This window comes from Dasypus novemcinctus, chromosome 9, assembly GCF_030445035.2.
Source record: "Dasypus novemcinctus isolate mDasNov1 chromosome 9, mDasNov1.1.hap2, whole genome shotgun sequence".
Classification (NCBI taxonomy): Eukaryota; Metazoa; Chordata; class Mammalia; order Cingulata; family Dasypodidae; genus Dasypus; species Dasypus novemcinctus.
The window spans coordinates 78,091,966-78,109,243 of record NC_080681.1 but is presented as its reverse complement, the minus strand read 5'-3'; the positions used below and the strand labels follow the sequence as shown (position 1 = coordinate 78,109,243).

Genomic DNA, 17,278 nt, shown 5'->3' with positions numbered 1-17,278 from the left:
CATGAGGAATCAACAAACTTCACTGTGAATTATCTAAGTAGACACTTTTTACAAGAGAACATTATAATATTGTTTAATGCAGATGATCCGAATTTTATTCAGGTTCACTATGAGTAACTTAACAGATTTGGGGCTCCAATAATGACTGCATGATGGTCTACCTTGAAGTAACATTATGAGTTTTTGTGAAACCATTCATTTCTAATCAGTTGCTGATTTCCTTCTACCCAAGCCTTCAATTATTCTGTTCCAACACTGTAAAAACAATTCAAGCATAAAAAGCACAGAAGAGGAGTTAAATTAAATGCAAATAATTTAGAATTGAACAAGCAAACAAAAACAATTTACTCTTAAAATGACAAAAGGAAAATTAAACCACCCCTAAGGCAGGTGGTTTACTTGTATGGGAAACTTGTATCTGTAAACTTGTATGGGAAAAATTAAATCTTCATTTTCATTCACTTCTAGCTGAAATATAGCATATCCTTCAATTATGGATGTAGTCAACAACTCACAATTATTTTTAGCAATACCTGTAACTTTGTCACAACAGAAATCATATCTTGATATCATATACAGTTGTTTAAAATATTTCAAAATATTAATTTGAAATTACTTCAAATTTAGTTTTAAACCTACCACTTTTATTTTGTGTTAATAAAGTACATATATTACTGCATCATAAAATATTGGAAATATTTTGCTAACCATATTTTAATATAATTAGTTTCCTTTGCAATCCTTACTTAACTTTATACTTTTTAAAAACACTATTCTGAAAAGAGGATCCATAGGCTTCACCAGACTGCCACCAAAAAAGTTCCTGACACAAAGTTTAAGAACCCCTGTTCTAAACAAGTCATTAACATCACAGGAGTACTTAATAGTGAAATACATGTACCTGACTTCAACAACATATTTCAGAAAGGGTATATAAACTGTGCTTCAAAATTTAATTACAGCAAGGAGTCAGAAATTCCATACTAACTATACAAACCAGCTTCCCACAGACTGTATTTCCTGCTATTTCGATCTTTAGCTCTATCACTGGTTATACCCCCACCCCCAGCTCTAACCCGGAAGAGAGGTCAAGGAGAGATGAAAAAGGTTACTCATGCCGATGATACTCAAATGCAAATATGACATGCTTAGCAACTGGAAACTTGATAGGATGAGCTCAAGGGCAGAGAGAGTTAGTGAAAGCTGGATTGGCAAACCTAGAATTAGTGGATGGTGATAAATTGACATAGCATTGTAGTTTTAAAAATTTAGTCCCAAGAGAAAAAAGTCTGGTAAGGAGCCTGGGATACATGGTACAGCCTTCCCAGTTTGCTTGGCATCATTCAGATACTGACCAGGACCCAGAGACCAGTCCTAGTGTTAGCACCAACACAACAATGGAGGGGAACAGAGAACCATATAGATAAGAGTTAAAAAATATAAGTGAGGTAAAATGAAAGGAAATAGGATTAATGGGCATGAAAAAAAGAAACAAACTTGGGAAGAGAATGGCATTTCTCATTTAAGACAAGTTCTTCTTTAGCTACTGCAGTGAGGTTTTGAAGGAAGGTATAGGCTGGATGACTACATAATTAAAAGGATCCTAAAGGCTAATACAGGGTTGATATTATTGGCCTGTGAACTTTCCTCCTCTGGTCTATCCTCCACATTGTTGTGTGAATAAGCCATTCTAAAACATTTTAACTCTCTTGCTTAAAACCCTTTAATGGCTCCCCATTGTGCTCAAGATCAAGTTCAGGTTTAATAAGGTCCTTTATTATTTGGCTTCTCTAGTCCAACTATTGCCATACTTTTGCATGTTCTATCTCAGCTTACTAAACAATTTGCAATTCCCCATCTTCTTACCTTTGTGTCTTGAGCATACTCTCCCTGTTATGTTGTTTGCCTTTCCCTTTTCCACCAGCTTTTAGTTTAGATATTACTTTCAGAAGTTAGGGTTCCTGCCACATGCTATCCTACTGCTCTGTGCTTATCTGATCACAGAACTTGTCACTCTAATGGCCTGTCTCCTTTGAAGTAGCAACCTGGAATCAGGGACTGGGTCTTGCTTGTTGTTGCAGTCCTATCACCTAGCATAGGGCCTGGCATTCAGGCTCTCTAGTGGTTGTTGAAGGGTTAAACTGTGGCTCGATCTGGATATTGTGTTTCTAAAGGAGGCCATTCCTAACAGTGGGCTCTCTGTATGTAGCATGTTATATATTTCCCCTTCAGCGTGCTTCACTGGATGCATTACAAGCAGTCCTGAGCTTGATAACAGAACATAAGTATGCACCATGGATGGGAAATAGACAACAGGGCCTTTTTATTTTATTTTTTTAAATTTTCTAAAGATGACTACAAATAATTACCCATGTTTGTTGTATGTTTTCTCACAAAACTAAAAGAACTCAACCTTGACGATGACTGCTTAGTATTTCCTCCAATCTTCTCCCTCTGGATTTGTTCACATAATTTCTAACCTTCCATGTTAAAAATTTAAACCATATTTAAAAATCAGAAACCTATGTTTTGTGGTCAATCTTACTTACTTGATTAGTTGCTAAGGGTATGGTATTTTCTTTGCTTCAGAGAAAACTGAAGACAAGGCTGTAGGGTGACTTTGTAACTCATTCTTTATTCAAATAGCATTACAGCAGTTGCCAGCAATGCATCAGTGATCAAGGAAAAAGTAACGGTTTGCAAAGTTATTTAACATTTCATGGTACAATGACAATGAATTATAGCAAGATTCTAGTGTACTATGTTACCTGCTATCATTCTTATTTTAAATCTGTATTATTATAGGTAAAGGAATGTTAATGACAATAATTTTTGCCAAGTGAAATCTGTACTTAATTCTGCATCACAAGAGTCTAATTCTTACTGTCAAAATGAAAAGTTGTCTTGGTAAGTATCTTTACCTTAAATCTGATATGCTTTCTAAAAGAGAAAGTTCCTTTGAAGATTCATCCAGTGAAAACCTACAGTCTGTGCAAAACAACATAAAATACACTTCTGAGAGGGTCGTTTTTGTTTCAATTTGTTTTTTCCTGATCATATTATATAGCAATAGATGAACACAAAATATTTCATAAGTCTTTTTTGGGTCAGGTGGGGTAGGAAGGAAGATCTGGAAAATCAGCAGTATATTAATTCAAATTTCAGCACATAGTTATTCAAATAAAATTTTAATGATTTCAGTTCAAAACAACTGAAAAGGTAATGTCATTAAAGAGCATCTCCTGCTAAATTTCAAAATTACATGTCTGTGGGCCATCTCTGAGCAGAAGCATCATAGTATAATATCCTAACAAGTACTCAATTTACTAACTAAAGTTTATAATGGCAGGAGGTGGGGGAAGAAGAATGATCGGTTCATAGAATGTTATTAAGAGAAGTAAAAAGCGAAATCAATGTCAACGAGAATTAATATAGTTACAGATATTAGTAAAATAAAAATACAATCCCAAATATCCACCTCTTAAATTATTAGAAAAAAATACAGGTAAAGTTACAGCAAATACAGTCTTCACAGATTTGGGTAACTTTATTTGCATCTTATAATGATTTCTTAAGCCCTATATCCAATGAAAACATTTTTAAAAGCTCTATCTGGAATGGAAAGTAAGGTATCTATTAAACTTTTAATTTTTTTTTTTTAAAAAAAAAAAAGCTTAAATCTCTGAATGAGCAAGATTAACTTTTGTAGGTAGAGGTCCGGCTTCTTCATGATCTTCACTTTTAGATCTAACAATCATAAGAGAAGAAGCTGGATATCTGTTTAGCTTTTGTTCATTCACAAATTCCAAGTCACCATAGATACTCAGCTTCTGCAACAACAACAACAAATCAATGCACATTAGCAATTTGGATAATTAGGAATCTCTCCACATGTAAGTTTTCAAACAATTTAATTCAGGGATGTTTGGTAAAAAAATGCTGCAGGCATCCACAAGAATGAACATTTTTACTCAAAGAGTTATATATTTGTGATTCCACTTCCAGCGGATGGCCAAAGAAAGCTTTTCCAAATATCCAAACTTAAATGCAGATAGTATGGTCATACTAAGAGACTGATTCTAGAAGTTTGATGCCTTAAGTGATCAAGTCCTTTAAGATCTTAGCTCTCCTACCCAACGGTCAAATGTTTGGGGTAAGATTCTCTTCCACTCAATGTTTTAACAAACGCATTTGGAAAATTATATGTGCCATTTTGAAAGTCTGAAAAGAACAAAGAATATACATGAGATATTCTAATACTGACAGAAAGGTCTTCATAAATGTATAAAAGCTCCTCAAATTGTTATTTTCATCTCTGAGAAGGTATCAAATAAAAGAAAAAAAATATAAAATAGAAATACTGCAAATGTCAAAAAATTCACTGTATTATAACAATAATGTCCAATATCTTTTGAGAGTGGGTCTTTCTCCTTAAGCTAAAAGCAAAGTGAAAAAGTCTTTACTAAGAAATGGGATTGATTTTGTTGTTAACTCATATAGTCACAAACGATCTGAATCTAAAAGTTAGAAGTTTAATTTATTTTGGGGGGTGATGATAATGTTTTAAAAGTGAATGTGGGGAAGTAGATGTGGCTTTAAGCGATTAGGATCCCATCTACCATATGGGAGGCCCAGGGTTTGATTTTTGGGGCCTCCTGGTGAAGGCAAGCTGGCCCTCATGGTGAGCTGACCTATGTGGTGAACTGGCCCGAGCGTACACCTGGCCCATGTGTGGTTCTGGCCTGCACAGCGAGCTGGCCTGAGCAGAACGCTGACCTGCGCAGGAGCGCTAGCCCATGGAGGAGTGCTGGCCTGCGCGGCAAGCTGGCCTGAGCAGAGAGCTGGAGCAGCAAGATGACCCATCAAAAAGAGACACAGAGGAAAGATAATAAGAGATGCAGCAGACCAAGGAGTTGAGGTGGTGCAGGGGATTGAGCAATTCTCTCTGACTCCAGAAGGTCCCGGGATCAATTCCTGGTGCTGCCTGAAGAGAACACAAGCAGACACAGAGGAACACACAGCAAATGGACAGAGAGAGCAGAGAAGGCGCGGGGAGGGTGGGGGGCAGTGGGTTAAATAAATCTTAAACAACATGGGGACTAGAAACAGACTCTGGTTTCCACAAGATTTCAGATACTTTACTCATCCTCAGCATGGATATGGAAGGACGCATTATAAGAAAAGAACTAAAACATGTCTAAACAGAATGGCTGCAGCGGAGTATAAAGCCCTTAGGATGAAGACTCAGGACTGCTCTAGGGTGCAAATGGAGATCAGTCTGGGGAGGATTCCTATTCAAAGTGTTACAAGTGCCCAAGAGGGAAGAAGAACAGAGTTTGAGGTACTAAAGAACTCTGCCTTCCAAATAAAACTTATTTACTTTGGCCATTGTGAGGCCATTAGCCTGTTGATTGGTTCCTTATCTATATGCTTCATAAGGAAGTCAGCCTGTTCCCCAGTCTTGCCTTCCTACACCAAACCAGTCAATCCTCCCACTCGAAGAAGAGCTTAATAAAAAAACCATTTATTCAAAACTGGGTTCAGACAAACAAGAATCACTAGATATTCGAATCCAAACTGACAGGAAAGAGAAGAACCAGAATAAACAAACAGTTGAGAGGATATAGAAATATTCCAATCATCTGAAGAGAACTCTAAAAAAATTATTAAAAAGGAATAGGGGAGGCGGACTTGGCCCAATGGATAGGGCGTCCGCCTACTACATGGGAGGTCTGCAGTTCAAAGCCAGGGTCTCCTTGACCCATGTGGAGCTGGCCCATGCGCAGTGCTGATGTGTGCAAGGAGTGACGTGCCATGCGGAGGTGTCCCCCGCATAGGTGAGCCCCATGCGCAAGGAGTGCACCCCGCAAAGAGAGCCGCCCAGCGCGAAAGTGCAGCCTGCCCAAGAATGGTGCTGCACACACAGAGAGCTGATACAACAAGATGACGCAATAAAAAGAAAAAGATTCCCAGTGCCTCTGATAAGGATAGAAGTGGTCACAGAAGAACACACAGCAAATGGACACAGAAAGCAAACAACTGGGGGGGGGGGGAGAAGGGGAGAGAAATAAATTAAAAAATATAATTTTTTTTTACAAAAAGGAATAGGCTGCTATGACAAAAGAGCAACTAGTGAACAATGAAATTCTTAAAATAAAATTTAACAAAAGACTAATAAGAATTATGGGAACATGGCAGAGTACAAAGTTCTAGGAATCAGTCCCTCCACCAAAACAACTATTATACAGGCAAAAACTGTCTGAATCAACTATTTCAAAACTCTGGAATCAAGAAGAACACTATATAGCATCCAGGTAAGAGTGAGAGGAAGAGGATGGTAACATACAATAAATACCAGTAAACCATTCTCTGCACTGCTGTTATTGGTACCCATGCCCCACTCTCACGGTAGGCAGTGGTGGGGTTCAATCCCTGATATAGCTTGCTGGTGCCAGAAAGGGACATAAAAATCCACTTCCACAAGATCCAGGGTGGTCATGAACCGATTGCTGATCACGGATTTTGATTAGCAATTTCAAATCCCTGCGGTTCCAGCTCTGAGAGGGACCATGGTTCGAATCCACTCTGGATAAAGGCGTATGAGGAGACTTAAAGACTGTATACTTCCTCAAAGCTGTGGAGGAGAGTTGAAGGCTATATTTACTGGACACATCAAGAAAGTGCAGCTATGGGGAGACATGGAAAAAGTTCCTGGTGCCCTTCCTTGCAACTCCCTCATCCCTCTTCAGGGCAGTATGGAGCTGGCCAGTGCTCTCTCTAAGGGTCGCTAGCTTTGTTCAGGAAGGGAAAACCTGACTTGGGAAGCTACTCTCAGATGTGTCCCCACTCTCAGAATTTGCCTTCTATGCAAAAGCAGCTTGAGACAAGGAAAGTAAGAAACAACTTGCTTGTTTCTTACAAGAAACGACTGAGGCAAACAGCCTGGGAGAAAGGCTTCCCTGCTTTAAGTATGGGAGTGGAACACACAGGAGAGGAAGAAGCTTTCTCTCCTGGGAAGTAGAGGGGGTATATAAACTTCTGTAAACATGGGAAGTCCTAAGTTGCCAGTAACCACAAGCCCAGGACAAGAAACAAACCCAGATATGCACTTTGCATTCACTTTGGGCAGACCTTGCTGATAGGTGAGCTGACATTCCAGAAAATCTGTGTTATGTCACCAGCTGGTTACAAGTTCAAGAAACAGTCATGCCAGGGAATAAATCCCAGAGTTAACATTTACAGGACAAAGAAACAGGAAATGATGGCCAAGACAAAGGAAGAGGATAAAAATCCAGGAAACACCATGGAAGAAGATCAGACTATGGACACACTGTACAAAGACTTTAAAAATATGCTCTTCCATATGCTCAAGGAGATGAGGGAAAACAGGGAGAAAGAACTAAAGGCTATCAAGAAAGCAATGGAAAAAAAAAAATACGAGAATCTCAATAGACAGAAATTTTAAAAAGGAACCAAACAGAACTAACAAAGTTGGAGACCACAGTAACTGAATGAAAAAGTCCCAGGAGGGTTTCAACAGATTGGAGCTGGCAGAAGAAAGAATCAGTGAACTTGAAGACAGAACAATTCAAATGAGACAGGCTGAGAAGTAGAAAGAAAAAAGAAGTATGAAAAGCAAAAAATAGTATAAGAGACCTCTGGGACCCATCAAGCCTAACAACATATGCATTATGAGAGTCCCAAGGAAAAGAGAGAAAGGGGTAGAAGGAATATACAAATAAATAATGACAGAAAACTTTCCAAACTTTGCAAAAGAAATGAATATGCAAATCCAAGAATCCCAGGGAACACCAAACAGAGTTAACTTAAAGTAAATTATACCCTGTCACATACTGATCAAACTGTTGAATACAAAGGAAGAGCAACATGTTATGAAAGTTTTGAAAGCTACAAGAGAAAAGCAACATGTTATGTACAAGGAAGTCGAATTAGATTAAGTGCAGATTTCTCATTAGAAGCCATGAAGGCAAGAAGGCAGTGGGTAGAAAAACGTAAAGTACTGAAAGAAAACTATTTCCAGTTAAGAATTTTCTATCTGGCAAGACTTTCTTTCAAAATTGAGGGACAGATTAAATATTTCCAGATAAATAAAGGCTAAGGCAGTTCACTGCCACTAGCTGTGCCCTACAAGTAATGCTAAAGGAAGTTCTTCATACTTAAAGGAAAGGACACAAGACAATATAGCATACATACTCCGACCAGACACCGAACTGAGAAGGTTGTCAAAGTGGGCCATCTTCTGGCAGACCAAGGAAGGCCACATGAAGAAATTCACAGTAAATAAAAGAAGATTTTTTCGGCCTTTACAGCTTCCCTCCCCAAGGCCATAGGAAACAGGTTTGAATCCATTACTGAGCCCAAAGCTCAGTTTTGAGCAACTAACAGGGACAATCCTAAAGACTCAGATTGACCCAAGATTCAAAGAACAGCAGTAACACACAGCCTCCCACCACTAAATCCCTATGAAAGAGAAATTGAGCACCTGAGTGAACTCACCATCCTAATCAGATGCCTAGACAGCAGCAAAAAATTACAAGCCTTACTAAGAAAATGGAAGATATGGCCCAAGAAAAGGAATATATCGAAGTCCCAGAAAAGACGCAGGACTTGAGACAACTAATTAACAAGATGCACACAAATTTCCAAAAGCAAATCAATGAGCTGAAAGATAATATGGCTAAAGAGATAAAGGACATCAAGAAGACACTGAGTAACCACAAAGAAGATTTTGAAAACATGAGCAGAAGAGTAAAAAGCTCATGGGAATAAAAGACATGATAGGTGAGATAAAAAACACATTAGAGGCATACAACAGCAGACATGAAATGACAGAAGAATAAGTGATACTGAAGAAAGAACAGCTGAAATTGAAGAGAGAAAAGGATGGAAAAAATTGAGCAGGAGCTCGGGGAATTGAATGACAACATGAAACGCAACACACATGTCATGGGAGTTCCAAAAGGAGAAGAGAAGGGAAAAGGGGCAGAAAGAGAATTTGAGGAAATACGTAAGCGGATGTGGCTCAAGCAGTTAAATGCCTGCTCCGTACATGAGAGGTCCTGGGTTTGATCCCTGGTGCCTCCTAAAAAACCCAAAACCAAACAACAAGCAAAAAAAAAAAAGAAAACTTCAACTCAGGGGAGCCAATATGGCTCAGTGGTTGAATGCCAGCTTTCCACATATGTGGATGAGGTCCCAGGTTCAAACCTGGCCCTGGTACCTTAAAAAAGGAAAAATTGTATTTGAGGAAATCATAGCTGAAAAATTTCCAATTCTCACAAAAGAAATGAACTTACAAGTCCAAGAAGCACAGTGTACCCCACTAAGAATAAACGTGAATAGACCTTCTCTAAGACACATACTACTCAGAATGTCAAATGTCAAATATAGAGAAAATTCTAAAGGCAGCAAGAGAGAAGCAAACCATCACATACAGGGTATGTTCAGTAAGACATAGTGCTGATTTCACATCAGAAACCATAGGGGCAAGAAGACAGTGGTATGATACAATTAGGATACTGGAAGAGAAAAACTGTCAGCTAAGAATTCTTTATGTGGCAAAACTATCCTTCAAATACGCAGGTGAGTTTAAAATATTCACAAACAAACATAAACTATGAGAATTCGTAGAAAAGAATCCACCTTTACAGGAAATATAAAGGAAGCCTTAGAAACTGAAAGAAAAAGACAGGAGAGGGAGGAGAGTATAGAAGAAAGAATAGCAGAAATAACCAAAAGAGTAATAAGATATGACATATGAAAACCAAGAACAAAATGGTAGAAGTAAACAATGCATTTACAGTAATGTGAATGGATTAAACTCCCCAATCAAAAGATATAGGCTGACAGAATGGATAAAAAAATATGAGTCATCCATATGCTGCCTATAAGAGATTCGCGTTAGACCCAGGGATACAAACTGGATGAAAGTGAAAAGCTGGAAAAAGATACTCCATGCAAATAGTAATCAAAAAAGAGCAGGGGTAGTTATACTAATATCTGACAAAACAGATTTTAAATCCAAGGAAGTTGTAACAGATAAGAAGGCCATTATATAATAATTTAATAACAGGGATGATCCACCAGGAAGATATAACAATTATAAAAATCTATGCACCTAACAACCAGGGTGCCCAAAAATATATGAGACAAACTTTGGTAAATCTGAAGGAGAAATAGACATCTCTACAATAATCAATGGAGACTTCAACACACTACTCTTATCATTAGATAGAACAACTACATAGAAGATCAACAAGGAAACAGATCTTGAACAATGTGATAAACGAATTAGATCTAACAGACATATACAGAACGTTGCACCCAAACTTGGCAGATTATACATCCTTTCCAAGTGCCCATGGCTCTTTCTCCTGGATAGACCACATGTTAGGGCACAATGCGGTTTTCAATAAACATAAAAAGATGAAAATTATACAAAGCCCTCTCAGATCATAATGGAATGAAATTGGAAATCAGTAACAGATAGGAAAGAGGTAAATTATCAAATGTATGGAGGCTAAACAACACACTCCTAAATTATCAGTGGGTCAAAGAAGAAATTGTAGGTGCAATCAGTAAATATATTGAGACAAATGAAAACAAAACAAAAAAATAGAAATCAACAAAGCCAAATGCTGGTTCTTTGAGAAGATCAATAAAATTGAAAAACTCCCAGCCAGACTGACAAAGAAAAAAAGAGAACATGCAAAAAAATAAAATCAGGAATGAAAGGGTGGAAATTATGACTGTCCCCACAGAAATAAAAAGGTTCATAAGAGGATATTATGAGAAACTGTATGCCAACAAACTAGACAACCTGGATGAAATGCACAAATTCCTAGAAAAGCACAAACAACCTACACTGATGCTATAAGAAATACAAGAACTTAAACCAACCAAATTTAAAGAGATTGAATCCATCATCAAAAATCTCCCAACAAAGAAAAGTCCAGGATCAGATGGCTTCACAATGAATTCTCTAAGCATTTCAAGAAGTAACACCAATCTTGTTTAGACTCTTCCCAAAAGTTGAAGAGGAGGGAAAATTACCCAACACATTTTATGAAACTAACAACTCCCTAATACTAAAGTTAGATAAAGGTACTACCAGAAAATTACAGACCAATCTCTCTAAAGATCATGGATGTGAAGATTCTCCACAAAATACTTGCAAATAGAATCCAACAGCATATCAAAAAACTTTTACATCACAACCAAGTGGGATTTATTCCTGTATGCAAGGCTGGTTCAACATAAGAAAATCAATCACTGTAATATACCACATTAACAAACTGAAGGGGAAAAAAACCACTTGGTCATCTCTATTGATGCAGAAAGGTAATCAATAAAATCCAGCATACTTTCTTCATAAAAACACTGAGGGAGGGGATGTAGCTCAAGCAGTTGAGCACTCACTTCTCACATGGGAGGTCCTGGGATTGGTTCCCAGTACCTCCTGACAAAAAACAAAAACAAAAAAACAGGCAAAAACAAAGAAAAGAGTCAATTCAGTGAGCCTATGTGGCTCAGTGGTTGAGCTCCAGCTTCCCACATATCATGTCCCAGGTTCAATCCCTAGCTCACGGTACCTAAAAAAAAAAAAAGACAACACTTCGAGAGATAAGAATAGAAGGAAAAATTTTCAATATGATAAGAGGCATATGTGATAAACATACTGCCAACATCGTACTCACAGGGGAAAAGTTGAAAGCTTTCCCTCTAAGATCGGGAACAAGACAAGGATGTCTACTGTCACTATTGTTATTCAACATTGTATTAGAAGTTCCAGCTACAGCAATTAGACAAGAAAAAAAAGGTAAGGTATCCAAATAGGGAAACAGGAGGTAAAATTCTCACTATTTATGGATGACATGATTCTGCATTTAGAAAATTCTGAAATGTCTACAGCAAAGCTACTTGAGCAAAGAAATGAGTTTAGCAATGTGGCAGTATACAAGATCAACATGCAAAAATGAGTAATGTTATTGTACACTAGTATTGAACAATATGAGGAGGAAATCAAGGAAAAAAATTCCATTTACAATCACAATGAAAAAACTCAAATACCTGGGAATCAATTTATTTATTTATTTTTTTTTTTAAAAAAAGGATTTATTTATTTATTTCTCTCCCCTCCCCCCCACCCCGGTTGTCTGTTCTCTGTGTCTATTCGCTGTGTCTTCTTTGTCCGCCTCTGTTGTTGTCAGTGGCACGGAAATCTGTGTTTCTTTTTGTTGTGTCATCTTGTTGTGTCAGCTCTCTGTGTGTGCGGCACCATTCCTGGGCAGGCTGCACTTTCTTTCGCGCTGGGCGGCTCTCCTTACGGGGCGTACTCCTTGCGCGTGGGGCTCCCCTACTTGGGGGACACCCCTGTGTGGCAGGGCACTCCCTGCACACATCAGCACTGCGCATGGGCCAGCTGCGCACAGGTCAAGGAGGCCCGGGGTTTGAATCGCAGACCTCCCATATGGTAGACGGATGCCCTAACCACTGGGCCAAGTCCGCCACCCCCCGCTAGGAATCAATTTAACAAAAGAAATTGCAACAATTTTGCAAGAATAGTCAGAAATAGAAGCTATGTACAACAGGGGAAACAGAAAAATTGAGAAGTGAAGAATTTTCTTGTTTGTTTTTTGTTTTTATTATTATTGAACTAATGAAAATGCTCTAATAATGATTTAAGTTATGAATGTACAACTATGTGGTTATACCAAATATCACTGATTGTACACTTTGGATGAATTATATGCCTTATTAATATGTATCAATAAAATTGATTAGTTTGAAAAAACTTATATGGAATGGTATGGGGCTGTGAATAGCCAAGTCATTTTGAAAATGAAGAACTAGGTTGGGGGGCTCATAATTTCTGATCTTAAACTTCACTACATCCAGCAAGATGGCGCCGTCCACAATGTTGTGTCCTTACTCCAAGCTGCTGCCCCGTCCCAGTTCCCAAGTGGTCCCTCAGTGCGATCAAAGTTCTACATTTGGGAGCCGTTGCAGAGCAGTCCTGACTGGCTGAAAGTTGGCCTGACCTTTGGCACCACCATTTTTCTATCTCATCAACCAACATAATGAAGATGTTTTAGAGTATAAAAGAAAATGGGTTGAAATAAACTTTGAAATACTAATATAATATAGTATGCTCCGTGTAGTGATTACAGGAGTTATTCTGTGTTCACCTATCTTTTGCATTGTAATTGTAAATGAAAAAGTTGTATGTGAATATATAAAGTCAGCATTTGCGTGTTGCATCACTAAATGAAAAAAGAAAAATATCTCTATTCTTCAGATAATTCATATCATGACAACTTATTGAAAATACCAATTCTAAGGTACATTGTTAGAAGTATTTCAGTGTGGAAAATTGGCTTAAATATACAAGTTGGAAAATGTAATCAACAACCAGAAAGTTCAATGTAAGTTCAAAAAAATTAAATTAAATTAAAAAAAAATCTTATTACGGGAAGCAGACTTGGCCCAGCAGATAGGGCATCTGTCTACCACATGGGAGGTCCGCAGTTAAAACCCCAGGCCTTCTTGACCTGTGTGGAGCTGCCCACACACAGTGCTGATGCGCACAAGGAATGCAGTGCCACGAAGGGGTGTCCCCTGCATAGGGGAGCCCCACGTGCAAGGAGTGCACCCCATAAGGAGAGCTGCCCAGCACAAAAGAAATTTCAGCCTGCCCAGGAATGGCGCCACACACACTGAGAGCTGACACAGCAAGACGACGCAACAAAAAGAGACAAAGATTCCCATGCCGCTGACAACAGCAGAAGCGGACAAAAAAAAGAACATGCAGCAAATGGACACAGAGAACAGACAACTGGGGCGGGGGGGGGGGGGGGGTAGGGGGGAAGGGGAGAGAAATAAATAAAATAAATCTTAAAAAAAAAAACTTTATTACAGGGGAGCAGATGTGGCTCAAGTGGTTGAGTGCCTGCTTCCCACATGGGAGGGTCCCAGGATCAGTTTCTGTCACCTTACAAAAAAAACAAAAACAAACAACAAGCAAAACAAATGAAAAAACTGACTCAGGAGAGCTGATGTGGCTCAGTGGTTGAGAGCCAGCTTCCCACATACAAGGTCCCAGGTTCAATATCTGGACCACAGCACCTCAAAAACAAAACAAAACAAACAAAAAACACACACAAAAAAACCCCAAAAATAACAATACAAAAAAAAATTTATTACAAAGCTATACTAATCAAAATAACATGATATTAGTGAAAACATACTAATAAAACTGCTTAAAAATAAACAGCTTGGTACTGGCACATGGACAGACATAGAGACCACTGGAATTAAACTGAAAGCACAAAAATCAACCCTCACATTTATGGTCATCTGATTTTTGACAAGGGGGCAAAGACCACTCAGTTGGGAAACAATAGTCTCTCCAACAAATGGTGCTGGAAAAAGTGGAACTCCATTTATAATAGAATGAAGGTGAACCTTTAGTTCATACTACATTAAAAAACAACAACAACTCAAAAGACCTATAAGAGCTAGAAGTATAAAACTCCTAGAAGAAAATGTGGGGAAGCATCTTTAGGACCTTGTGTTAGACAATGGATTCTTAGACTTTACATTGAAAGTACAAGCAACAAAAGAAAAAAATAGATGAATATGACCTCAACAAAATAAAAAACACTTGTGCCTCAAAGGACTTCATCATGAAAGAAAAACAATAATCTACACAATTGGAGAAAATATTTGGAAACCACTTATCCAATTAAGGTTTAATATTCAGAATATATAAAGAAATCCTTCTACTCAACAATATGACTCAACTAAAAAACAGGCAAAAACTTGAATAGTCATTTCTCCAAAAGCACATGAAAAGATGCTCAACATCATTAGTCATTAGGGAAACATGCACTTCAAAACCATGAGGTACTGTTTCATACCAACTAGAATGGCTACTATTAAAAAAACAGAAAATTACAAGTGTTGGAAAGGACGTGGAAAAACAGGACACTCAGCCACTGCTTGTGGTAATGTAAAATGGTGCTTCTATGGAAGACAGTTTGGCAGTTCCTTAGAAAGTTAGTATAGATGCTACATGACCCAGTAATCCCACTTGTAGATATATTCCCAAAAGAACTGAAAGAAGGGACTCTAACAATAACTGCACACCAATGTTTATAGTAGCACTATTCATAACTGACAAAAAATGGAAGCAACCAAAGTGTCCATCAATCAATGAATGGAGACACAAAGTGTGGTATAGACATACAATGGAGTATTATTCAGCTGTAAAATGGAATGGAGTTCTGATATATGCCACATCATGGATGAACCTTGAAGACATCATGTTGTGTGAAATCAGCCAGACACAAGAAAACAAATATTATATTATCTCACTGACATGAAATAATTAGAATAAGCAAACTCACAGAGTCAGAATCTAGACTATAGGTTACCAGGGAACAGGGTGGATATAGGGAATAGGAAGTTAAGGCTTAAGAGGTATAGTTTCTGTTTGGGATGATGGAACAGTTTTGGTAATGGATGCTGGTGATGGTAGCACAACATTATGAATGTAATTAACTCCATTGAATATATATTTGAATTATATATAAAAGAAGGGTAAATTTTAGGTTGCATATATGGTACTAGAAAAAAAAAATCCATGAACTGCACAACACAAACAGAGAACTGCAAGCTAAACCATAGACTATAGATAATAGTACAATTATAAAAATATGCTTTCATCAATTGTAACAAATACACCACACCAATGCAAGGTGTTAATGATATATGGGAATTCTGCATTTTATGCATGACTGTTCTGTAAATCCATGGCTTCTGTAATTTAAAAAATTATAAAATATGACTGCTTAAATTAAAAAGACAGCCCAGTTAAAAACTAAAATAGACACAGTTGAAGACCAGTCATTGATATAGAAGAGAAAGTTATGGATAACTTCCAGAACCAGATTAGTAATATAAAAAGATGGAAAACAGAAAAGCTAAGATGTAGAGGACAGACCAAGAGGAGAGTCAAAAGGAGAGATTAGACAATGGAGAGATTTCTTTTTCCTCCCTAAATTTTAGGCCTGATTCTGCCACTAACCAGTTATGTGATCTTGGATAAGTTACTCATATCTTTTACAAAACTGTTTCCTAATAGAACTTAGATTGACTTATACTGTTTCCTGATTGTCTAATTCTTCCATGAGATTTAAAGCTTCTAAAGAGTGCTTCATCTTATTCCTCCTTGTATCTCCAATTCCTTGGACAGGGCCTGGCATATAATAGGTTATCCATAAATGTATGTGGTTTAATAATGTGAACAGAATAAGGTATTTTCTTAAACCCTTCTTAACAGATCACATGAAATCAGATGATTATGGTCTGGACAAATAGATCAGGACACTCTTCTTTCAGAAAAGGCGAGAAAAAGGGACCACACAGATAATGAGATAACACGGAGGCAGAATTTATTATCATCATCTGTTGCTGCAGCAAATTTCTGAAACTGCCTGACCTCTGGGAAGGAATATCTATAATACTGCTGAATCCTATTCTCTTACGTCAAGTATGGCCTGGCAGACAAGGACCAGCACAAATGATAACTCTTCATCTTTAATAGTTTAACAAGAGAGTGTTTCATCCCATGAGGTTTCAAGAATGACATCACAAATAGGAAAGAAAAAATAGGAAAAAATAGGAAAAAAAGTAGAAAGGAAGAGGATCAAATCTCAAAGTCAAGTCACTCAGAATGACACTGGTTTATGGTTAACCAAGGAAATGAAATTTTTTGCCAACTCTTCTTTGGCCATTACAGTTAAATGATATATGATGAGTACCTACTATGTACAAAATATGCTATTAGATCAATTATTTCAGCACTTTCCTAAATAAGAAAGGCTGAACCTGCTCACAAACACCTAAGCCGACATTTTAAGCTTTGTTTGTAGTGACTGAAATGAAAGGCTTTTGTATTTCATGTGAGCTCTAAGGGTACCTACCATATTTGTACCAAAGAGAGACACATTCTCTCAGCAGGCTTATGAATGACTATAAACACAAAAGATCGTAGATGTAAATAATATAACAAACTATGATAACACTGCTCAAAGATAAGCGCTATACTTGAGAGCTTAAAATGGAATCTCATGCTACTATGGAAATGGGTCAGAAATAATTTATGTTCCAATAACAGAACCAATGGAAATGCTTTATGAAGATAATATTTTAAAATAGGTGGCTTTTGGCCAAGAAAATCTGAGTAATTTTTCTA

At 37.6% G+C, this 17,278-nt stretch overlaps 1 protein-coding gene across 4 annotated transcripts in view; it reads right to left on the bottom strand.

The window, feature by feature from the left end:
• Window positions 1–45: 45 nt before the first annotated feature.
• The window catches only part of TMEM59 (transmembrane protein 59), a 40,071-nt gene continuing 22,838 nt past the window's right edge, over window positions 46–17,278 (bottom strand). For 2 of the 4 annotated variants that reach the window (XR_011649666.1, XR_011649665.1), the window contains 2 exons: window positions 2,550–3,830; window positions 46–255 (listed from right to left, as the gene is read on the bottom strand). Coding sequence is in view for 2 of the 4 variants with exons in the window: in XM_004448852.4 (XP_004448909.1) it covers window positions 3,675–3,830 (156 nt within the window). In the remaining 2 variants the exon portion in view is untranslated. Of the gene's footprint in view, window positions 3,831–17,278 lie in introns of all 4 variants that reach the window. The other 2 variants (XM_004448852.4, XM_023592631.3) reach the window with 1 other exon arrangement.